At 37.4% G+C, this 9953-nt stretch overlaps 2 protein-coding genes across 3 annotated transcripts; both read right to left on the reverse strand.

The window, feature by feature from the left end:
* Positions 1–112: 112 nt before the first annotated feature.
* On the reverse strand, positions 113–3307 carry sft2d2a (SFT2 domain containing 2a). Of its 2 annotated transcripts, XM_088425931.1 has the most exons (9): positions 2869–3307; positions 2713–2809; positions 2553–2642; positions 1890–1975; positions 1423–1504; positions 762–797; positions 624–682; positions 513–542; positions 113–383 (listed from the first exon to the last, which is right to left on the reverse strand). In XM_088425931.1, exons 2-9 carry the CDS (start codon positions 2776–2778, stop codon positions 344–346), a joined length of 489 nt encoding a protein of 162 aa, XP_088282057.1. In that variant the 5' UTR covers positions 2779–2809; positions 2869–3307; the 3' UTR covers positions 113–343. The 2 variants fall into 2 exon arrangements, with proteins under 2 accessions (XP_088282057.1, XP_088282056.1); XM_088425930.1 differs by having other exon boundaries at positions 2713–3304.
* Positions 3308–3850: 543 nt separating this feature from the next.
* nit2 (nitrilase family, member 2) lies at positions 3851–9896 on the reverse strand. The gene is made up of 10 exons (XM_088425753.1): positions 9776–9896; positions 9485–9603; positions 8280–8400; positions 8117–8205; positions 7958–8051; positions 6838–6912; positions 6171–6249; positions 5625–5723; positions 5361–5416; positions 3851–4191 (listed from the first exon to the last, which is right to left on the reverse strand). The coding sequence occupies exons 1-10, from the start codon at positions 9801–9803 to the stop codon at positions 4091–4093; spliced, it is 861 nt and encodes a 286-aa protein (XP_088281879.1). The 5' UTR covers positions 9804–9896; the 3' UTR covers positions 3851–4090.
* Between the last annotated feature and the right edge of the window lie 57 nt (positions 9897–9953).

A 9953-nucleotide genomic window follows, 5' to 3' on the forward strand; every position in this document is an offset into this window, starting at 1 on the left:
ATTATAAAATATACAAATATTTTCAGAAAACAATTTTAAAACTAAGATTAACCAAAAACGTTGCATCGCAATTGAAATTAAACAAACCGCATGTATTTTTATTTTCGTCATTTATTTATTTGGACACTACAAGTTCCAACACTTTACAAAAGTGGTAACATAGAAACATTTACAGGAACACGTTTAATTTAAAATGCACTATACATACTTCAAAATCCAGCAGCTTTTGTATCATAAGGCATATCACGTGATGAACAAGTACTCCACTTTCATTTGTTCAAAAACAAGGCAGGAAAAATGGGCTTAAAAAACATAAGAAGATTGATGCAGCAGAGCAGAGGCCTCATTTCATGCACATGGCCACCAACCTCAAGATGGCGTCCCTGCAAAGCCATTTTTGACAAGTTAGCTCAAAACTACCACAGTGATTTGCTGACAAAATAGAAAATTCAATTTGCTGTTGCTGTGCAGTCGCTTTGATGAGATATTGTAACCATTTTAAAATGACAAACCTGACAAACGGGATATAAGAAAGACTGTACCTGCAAACAAATCAGCATTTTAAGTCCAACACTTTCTGTAAATGAGAAGCAACATTCGAAAAGGATTTACGTTGAACTCACCAGGAGAACGACAACACTTGTAGGATGACAAACAACAACGCAAGACCAAAGTTTTTCCACTGGAAGCAAAAAGATTCAATTACTGACATGTTTATTTATTTATTTTTAAGTAAGAAAATGACAAAGTAAGTCACTCACCCAGAAAGCGGCGCACAGAGTCAACACAAGACAAGTCTAGGGAAAAAAACAAAACAAAACACATATTTGAAGTTTTTAGTGGAAAAATCATGTGTGCAATGTGAAATTTCATTAAAAAATTAGTGCAATATCATTTTTTTCAAATATCACATGCAACTTAAAGTATTTTGTGGAATATAACCGTGTATAACCAGCACCAACAAAAGTTTCGCAGAACTTAGTTTTTGTCATGTATAAGTAACACCAGAACATAAGCCACAGGATGTATCATCAGATATTTAAGCAGCAAAAATGGTAAATGGAGTATTTTTTTATGTATTATGTATTATATATTTTATGTATTAAGTATTTTCTTGTGGCTTGCAAAAAAAAAAAAAAAAAAGTGGATAAGCTGCACTGGACTATAAGCCGCAGGGTTCACAACATGAGAAAAAAGTAGAAGCTTATAGTTACAAAATTACAGCATTATGTAGCACCTTCGGATTGTTAGAATACAGCACCAATGCAACAGTAACATGCCCGATTGTGTTTACTAATGGAGCGTTCCCCCTGGTGATGAGTAAAATAGCAGTTCAAACTAAAAAAAAAGACTTATGATCTCAAAATCATTTCATTTTTGGGAACTTTACATTATAAATTCCAGTGCCAAGAATATACTCACAATCATAATAGTGGTGGCCAACGCTCTGGTCTTGTCACACATCCTCTTCAGCTGTTTCATGGGGCCCATCAGAAACATAGTGCTGCGTGGCACAAAAAAACATGGGAATACAGCATTCAAAAAGTATATACACCCCTGCCTAAGTGCTAGAGAGAGATGAAAATTTTAAGCAAAATTTTTATTACTAGGGTGACTTATAACCCGGACAATGCAACTGCAAAAAATTGTGGCAAAAATAAATAAAATTTTCCATCTGAAACTGATGCTGTAGTCACAAAGTGAAGGGAATTACTGTATCCCAACACAACAGTAACATGCCTAGTTGTATTTGTGTATACTATTTTTCATTTTTGAGGTGATGAAAAAATAAGATAACTCAATCTCCATGTAAATTCTTCAATTTTACCTCTGCATTTCAGTTATGTCTTTTTTTTTTTTTTTTTTTTTATACTGCACACACTACTAACCTGCACAGGGCACAAATGTTGCCGAAAGTATAAAAAACGATGAAGAGGATGAGGCCAATCCTAGGGAGGAAAAGTAAACACACCCCCTGCAAACACACATCATGCACAAAATGAATGCAGCGCAAATAATAATACGTTTGGATTTATGAAATGATCCCTTTTTACACTAATAAGAATTAAAATTCTATTACATGTTAACATACTTTTTTTTTTAGTGCTTTAAGTCAGAAGAGTCAAAAATAGTACCAGTAATTATATTTATTTAAAAATAAAAAAAAACAACCCTTACTACATGGATTTTCATACATTTTTTTCAAACTATTGCAAGTTTAACTCACTATTTTTTTTTTATATTTTTCCATCTTCTAAGTAAGACCAGACCAACAATGTCTGTATTTATTTTTTTAACAAAACAAACAGACCAAAAACAAAAAGGGAACAAACTTCGCGGATTTCGGTTACTTCGAGTATTTTGTGGACGCAAACCCCGCGACAAACGAGGGAAGCTCCTAATCCAAACTCAAATGCCCCAACGCTACATCGAAGTCAGAACCTCAGCGACATTCCTGAGAGCGAGACGAACCAGTACAACGACAACAAGGAGGCTTCGGCGCTGCTTTGTTTAAGCCGACAAAATGTTGTCCGTTTCCGTGTGAGTCTTACGAGTATGGCGCAAACTCCCCCGATGACAAAACAGGCGATGAAGCCTTTGACTCTCGTCCCCCAGCCCAGCGTGGACGCCTCGTTCACGGTCTGCACACAATCGAATCCAAAAACAATCAACTCAAAATGCAACACAAATAAAACCGAATTAGCGTCTCACCTCTAAAATCGTCCTGTCATCTCTGCGCGACTCCTCGCCGCTTAAAACCGATTTGAGTTTGTCCATCGCCAAATCTAGAGTTGGCTTCCTTGATTTTCTATTTGAAATACGGATAAATGTTGAAAGTATTTCAGCTCGTAGATCGGCGTGACCTACCTGAGCCGACTGGATGACGTCACCGGCCGTTCACCTGCGAAAGATCGAGTCAGGGAAGAGGTCTCACTCTTGACGAGAAACCGCAAACATAACAATGACTATGTTCGCTTTTTTTCCTTGCAATAATTTAGTTCATTTGCCTAAATGTGTACAATCTGCTTGAAAACAAAGAAGTTTTTCAGGGAGTTGCCGTCTTGCAGTCGGTTGAGAATTAAATAAAAAAACATTACTATCACACGATCTTATTATAGTGGATCTAGTCGAGTGGTGTTTAGTTCAAGGACGCAATTATTCTTTAACCGTTCTGCAACACCTATTTTCTAAAACCACCTTAGTTGTTTACGTGAGCAACGAATTGACGTTCTTGTCACATCTAAGTTTTTTGCAACACACAAAAAAATCCACACGTGAGTTACTTTCAAAATATCTAAAGAACAATTGCGATCTTAAACAAAACTTGACGTGAGCGCATTTGCTTCTTGCGAATTTTCAATTACAGTGGGATGGGGGCTTTAAAACTTTAAAATACTTTCTGTCTTGCGAACATTTGCAACCTTGAACGATCTATCTATCTATCTATCTATCTATCTATCTATCTATCTATCTATCTATCTATCTATCTATCTATCTATCTATCTTCTGTCTGTGTCTGTCTGTCTGTACTGTATTTCACTGTCCCGTCTTTAGCTAGCTAGCTGCAGTATTTACCTTTCTTTTTAGCTAGCTAGCGACAGTGTCGATTTTTCTCTTTAGCTAGCTAGCTACAGTGTTGATCTTGCTTGTTAGCTAGCTACATAATAGATGTTTCTTGCTAGATAGCTACTGTTTCTGTCTCATTAGCTAGCTAGCTACAGTATCTACCTATTGATCGATCTAATTTGCTACATATTTGGATACCTACAACGACAAATCTGAAAATGTCAAAAGCATCCTAATTGAGGGCACACTGTATGCAAGCAAAATACGCAGGAGTTGTACCAAAACCTTTTAAAACTCGTAGTTTATTTTTGATTCAAGATAAGGCATGAAAATATGCTATACATTGGCAAAAAAAGCTAATTTCTTCCGGTGACAATTTGTACATTGAAAAATTCATGAAGTGGGGCACTAATAAGTCAAGGTCGCAGTTTTTTAACATTATCTTAAATGATCAAATTGCTTCAGAAGGATCATGATTCATATTCCAACCGTCACAGAAAAAAAAAATGGTGGCCATCCTTTCTCATCTGGCCTCTCCCTGCGCAGAGGTAACGGCGTAGACGTCGTGGCGGCGCTGAGTCGTGATAGGGATCTGCTGCCTCACGTCAGCCAGGTACTGCAGGTCTGAAATCAGCAGGTGAGCTTCGCTCGTTTATGTTCTCCAAAGCTAATAATGCCGACATAACCCAGCTTTAAATATCGCCGCTATTATGTCGCAAATAAACCAACCATCAGTAAGATATAATAGTTGAAATGGTAACCGCATTCAACTGCTCCATGAGCATCATTTTGGAAAATCATTGAATGTTTTGAATACAAAATCGGAAATAATGGTAACCAACGGAGAAAGTTGTGAATGAATGAAGAGTTTTTTTGCGTGTGAAAAATGTATAATTTTGGAGTGATGGTGAATTTATGGAATGAGGAAAGTAGAAGCACAACTGGCGTGAATTTTTGGAATACGTCAGAGCTGGAATAGTGAGAAACGGTTGAAATAAAATAATGAACTGTTTTGAGTTTAAAATAGGAGCGAATGCTAAAAAAAACCAACGGAGGACATTTTGCCTTATTGTGAATGAATAGAGAATTTTTTGTGTGAAAACTAAAATTTTGGGAGAGCTGTGACTTTCCGGAATGAGAAAAATAGAAGCACACCTGGTGTGAATTTTTGGATTATGTTTATGTTGGAAAGGTGAAGAAAATCTGTCGAAAAATGTGAAAGGAATAGTACATCAAAGAGTGATAAATAATGAGCTGAATGCATTAAATTTCGAAGTGGAACAAATGGTAAATAAGCAACGGAGGACGTTTTCCCTCATTCGAAATAAATGGGGAATATTTGTATAAAAAATGTAGAATTTGGGGAGAGCTGTGACATTTTGGAATGAGAAAAATAGAAGCACAACCAGGGTAAATTTCTGGAATGTAATTTTGTTGGAATGGTGAGAATTGGTCGAAAAATGTGGAAGGAGTAACGTGTCAAAAATTGAGAAATGAATCCTTTGACTTTCAAAGTGAAATAAATAATGAAGAACCATTGGAGGACGTTTTGACTTTTTGGGGAAAAAAAGAGAATTTTGCATGAAAAATGTATAATTTAGATAAATCTGTGAATTTTTGTAATGACAAAAATATCGCCACACCTGGCGTGAATATTTGGAATATGTTTATATGGAATAAGTAGCGCGTTAAAACCGCAAGAAATAAAGGACAGTACTGAAATTGAAGACTGAAAATTGATGGAATTTACAGAAGAAGGAAGAATTTATGGTGAAATGTTGGCAGACACTTACCGATATCAGCGTAGATCACGGCTTCTTCTGCTCCGGCTTTGGAGATAACTTCCCCCCTTGAAATGAGACGAGGCCTTAGTTACAGTAATTAATTTTGTCCCATCCTTTGATTTTTATATCCAAGGCATTTTACATCAAAATGAAAGCAATGAAAGAAGACACTAGGGAGCTGAAATTTCACCCGGATGGTGACATCATTTTAACTTTGAAACGGCTAAAATGCTGCGAGTAGAATGTGGAAGAACTTGAGCAAAAATGTCTTACCAGGGGTTGACCACAGTGCTGTGACCCCAGGCCACATATGAGGCGCTCTCGTCCCGGGCGGGCGAAGCTGTGGCCACGTACACCTGGTTGTCCACGGCCCTGCAGCGGGGGAAACCACAAAAAAAAACTTTTTTTTTACCCCAAACGTCTTCGAGAGCGGGTACCTGAAGGAACTTCAGGGGATATTTGAGATTTTAAATAAAACAAACCTGAAAAAATCCTTTAAAAGTAATTGTCGAATTGATTAATTAATTGTTTCAGGAAAATATAAGTTCATAAAAACAAATTGTATTAAATTGTATTATTTTAAAAGACCAGATTCTACCCCATACCAGAACGGTTCCACCCAACTTGTCACGTGCCACCTCTCGTTACCTGTCATGTTAATGCAAAGGTCTGACACATTATGTTGATTATTTTTCGTGGACAAATATTTATTAATAATTACGATGGTACTTTGCATAACCCTTTCACAGGGGGTATAGCACTGAAAAAAGGTTGAGAACCACTGTTCTAGAAGAACTTGTAAGACATTAAAAAGCTCACCGGCCCCTCTGCAGGAGCTCCCAGTGGGCGGGACCCGTTGTCATGTTGAAGGCTCCTGGGTAGAGCAAGAGCTGACAACCTAATCAGAAAACAAACAAGAACCTGTTAAACATATTTTAACATACACAAAGTAAGAAATCAAAGCATAAACATTCATTTGCAGGACCCAACATTTTTTCCTGTGATTTTTTTAATATGTGCGATTTATCAGACAATTTTAGATACATGCAGTATTCTTTCTTTTTATTTCTTCTTATTTATATTAACTGCATATTTACATTTATTTTTTTCACACATACTTACTTACATACATACTTTTAGGAACTAACTTCAATGACAGGAATGCATCCAGGCTATGAAGGAACAAAGCAGTCCCAAAACAAGACCTTTAGACCATCGCATTAGGGCTGGGGGAAAAAAGTCAACCAAATCCGGTAAGTCAACTCTAGAACTAGGTCGACTGATAACATCCAACTCTAAGCTTTGCCGGGACCATGTTTGCGCCAAGTATTTTCGACACAGACCCATCATTCCGACGCGTACAAAATGAGGTGCAATTGTGGCAATTAGGGAGTAACAAAAATAATGTTGCATTATAGTAATATTGAAAAGGAACACAACAGCAATACTTCTAAAAAAATATATATATATGAGTTGACACACTCACCCTTCCTGCTGTAGAGCTGCGCCAGCTCGGCGAATCTCAGGTCATAACAGATCCCCACGCCCACTTTGCAGTAAGCTAAAGGTAAATATTACATTTAAATTTGTGGAAAAGCAAAACATAAACACCATAACTCCCCAAATATAGAACGCATCCGTGTTTAGGATGCACCCTTAATTTTAGGATTGAATTCTGGTATTTTCTATGTTACCATGTTAAAACAAAGCCATTAACTGGTCTCTACCGCCACCTACTGTCTTGAGGTGAAACACAAGTCAACCAAGAATTTTCTGTTTGCTGACATAGTTTCGACTGCCACTCAATGAAATGTTGCAAAAATCGCAGGAAAATCAATGTCATAAATCCTATTCAAATGCACCTCAAGGCTTGTCATTATAATGGTTTTATATGATCCAAAATTTGGACAATGATTATTTTTGTACACCAAATCTTGAATGCCCAGCTGCAATCACATAGAAATTTGACATGTTTTAATCATCCGCTGGAAATTTCAGCTCCCTAGTGTTTTTTTTTCCAATTGATTCATTTACGATACCATAAAAAAAAAAATCCAAGGAATTTCCACGATTTGTAACGTAATAATGCTACAAGGGTTATTAAACGAGACAAATTTAATACCTTTGCGTGTTATTTTTTTACCACTGCACAGAGGGCTTTTGAATCATATGAATACATCATAAAATTTCCCAAGGATGGAGTCGGACGTTGGTTCAGTCTGCTCGCTTCTTTTAATGAAAATAATGCTGTAACAATCACAGCTAACACAAGCGGTTGTTAGCTGCAACAGGCACTGGATGCTAAAAAGCTAATTGACGTCTGCCTGCTAGCCCGTCCCGTTACGGTAATTATAATAATTAATAATCCAATATTAATTATATTAAACTGATATAAAAATCTGCATCTGTGCTTCATGGTTGACAGATTTTCCTCGATTGGAGTAAAAAAAAAAATGATATCATCTTTAAGTTACTGTTTATAGGACGCACCCATACTTTAGGCCTTCATCTAAAAAAAAAATCAAAGAAAAACAGCGTCTTATATTTTGGGAATTACGGTCAAGACAATAACAAGTAAAAAGTACGAATAAATAAGCATCATTCACGCGTTTCAAACATGGACAAGGTATCTCCCGGGCTTAGCGTCTCCGACTCCTGGAAGCGGATCTTTCCCGGGATGTCGATGTCGAACAGGTGGATCTTGAAACGGAAAAACGACTTAGTGTGTTTCTGCTGCGTGTGTGAAAACATGTCAGAGGTTCTACCTTCCTGTGCTTGACAAGGAGACGTCCATCAGGTCCAAACACCAGACAGCTGTTGTAAAATTTGCCCGCGTCCTCCTCGGGGATGGAGCCTGCAAAACGGGAAGGAGATCTTTGACCACCTGAAATTGAGCTCAAAACGCAACGGAAACTTGTCGCTTCTCACCTCCTACCAGGAAGACCTTGTTGTCCTTTGCGGCCTGGGACAGAAGCTGCGTGGACTCCCCTGGGATCCTCTCAGCGTAGGTGGGAAAGTAGCTGCTCCCGTAAGGCGAATTAAAGCATTCCTGCAAATATTGATCTTCTCGGTTCCAATTCTCGGCAGTTACTTTTGCACCATACTTAAAACTTTTCAGAAAAATGGAATTTTCATCACATTTTAATCGCCATCACAAAAATTTGCTGCCACGATTTATTAAGATGATCCCCGGCCATGTGAACGTTTGAAATGCCGACGACCATACGTGTCAAATCAAGCGCTTTGTCATCCGACCACAAGGGGGCAAAGTTTCCCACGTGGATGACAAAAGCCTTTGCTTTTCTCACCCTGATATATTATTGACCAGTGTGAAATGGCGTTGACTTTCTCAACTGATTTCTAATATATACAGTGCTAGCTGTCAATTGAGAAAAAATCCGAAAATTGGAATAAATTGACCGAAAATGACATTTTGACTGCTAATTGATTAAAAATTGGAAATAAGAAATAATGTTGCTTGGTTCTAAGTAGGCTTCAATTTTTTTCATTGCTTTGCACTCAGCTGCACTTAGCTGTGTTGCCCTGTGTGCCATTTCTTTAAATTAATTTATTGCGTTTATTATTATTATTATTTTTAAGTATCAAGCCTTGAAGCCTTGTTTATATACTGCTTGAAGATGTTTAATAAATATAGTATGAATTCATTTTGCCACGATAACGGGTGGAAATCATTTCCATCGAATAAATACAATTCAATGTAGTCAAAACAATTGAAGTACATGGAAATAAATTTCTTTGTGATATTTAGTGCGAATGAAGAAGTAAATCCAAATCAATATCATCCGTATGCTTAGTGAATATTTATTTTTTAAGACGTTAGTTAAATTGAAATTAAAATCAACCAAATATTTCGTGAATAGAAAACTGCTATTTTATTAGTCAATAAAATGCAGTCCATCAATTGGCATCAAATGGTTTATATAAATCTGCTTATTTAAATGAGTCGTTTTTCATTGACACGAATCACTACTTAAACGCATGAAAATTACAAGATTATGGACGAATGTGTTGGGTCCTATTCGGGTTTCCTTAATTTTTTTGCGAGCCGGTTATGGCCCGCGGGCCCTATATTTGACACAGACGGAACTAAACCTTCATTCGCAAGTCCTCACCGGAAGTAGCACCACTTTGCCACCTTGCCCCGCCGCCTCGTCGATGAGTCTCCGGGCCCGGCTCAGGTTGTCAGCCTTGACGCTGCCCACTCGCAGCTGGATAACTGCAAGCCGGAATTCTGCAATCAGGAAAAAAAGAAAGAAAAAACGTCATTAGTTTATACGCCGGTTTTTGCAGTAAACTTAGTCACCGTCCGGGGGAGACAAAAGAATGCAATAAAACGTGTTTAAATGTTTCATCACGCATAAATAGACGCGTAGTGTCAGTTTATTTAAGAAAAATCTTCTTACTGGACATTGCCTTCGATATCGTAGACATGAACGCGACGACAAAATGACTTGCCGTACGTGTGTGTTTACACACGCTAACTACCACGACTAGCTTTCATAACGTCGCTTCAAAGTAAAGGTTATAACTTTTATTGCAAGGTCTCTAAGTAATATACTTGGCGATATTAATAACCCGAAA

The sequence above is a fragment of the Hippichthys cyanospilos genome, chromosome 10 (genome assembly GCF_059441005.1).
Source record: "Hippichthys cyanospilos isolate Australia breed blue-spotted pipefish chromosome 10, RoL_Hcya_1.0, whole genome shotgun sequence".
NCBI lineage: Eukaryota > Metazoa > Chordata > Actinopteri > Syngnathiformes > Syngnathidae > Hippichthys > Hippichthys cyanospilos.

What these genes read in the sequence shown, in the direction of transcription:
- sft2d2a (XM_088425931.1), bottom strand. Translation starts at nt 2,778, where the DNA reads ATGGACAAACTCAAATCGGTTTTAAGCGGCGAGGAGTCGCGCAGAGAT. An exon ending in CTCTGTGCGCCGCTTTCTGG is followed by an intron (nt 683 to 761) that starts GTGAGTGACTTA and finishes TTTTGCTTCCAG; the next exon opens with TGGAAAAACTTTGGTCTTGC. An exon ending in CAAGTGTTGTCGTTCTCCTG is followed by an intron (nt 543 to 623) that starts GTGAGTTCAACG and finishes ATTTGTTTGCAG; the next exon opens with GTACAGTCTTTCTTATATCC.
- nit2 (XM_088425753.1), bottom strand. Translation starts at nt 9,803, where the DNA reads ATGTCTACGATATCGAAGGCAATGTCCA. An exon ending in CAAGGTCTTCCTGGTAGGAG is followed by an intron (nt 8,206 to 8,279) that starts GTGAGAAGCGAC and finishes CCCGTTTTGCAG; the next exon opens with GCTCCATCCCCGAGGAGGAC. An exon ending in GCAGCTCTACAGCAGGAAGG is followed by an intron (nt 6,250 to 6,837) that starts GTGAGTGTGTCA and finishes TTTTCTGATTAG; the next exon opens with GTTGTCAGCTCTTGCTCTAC.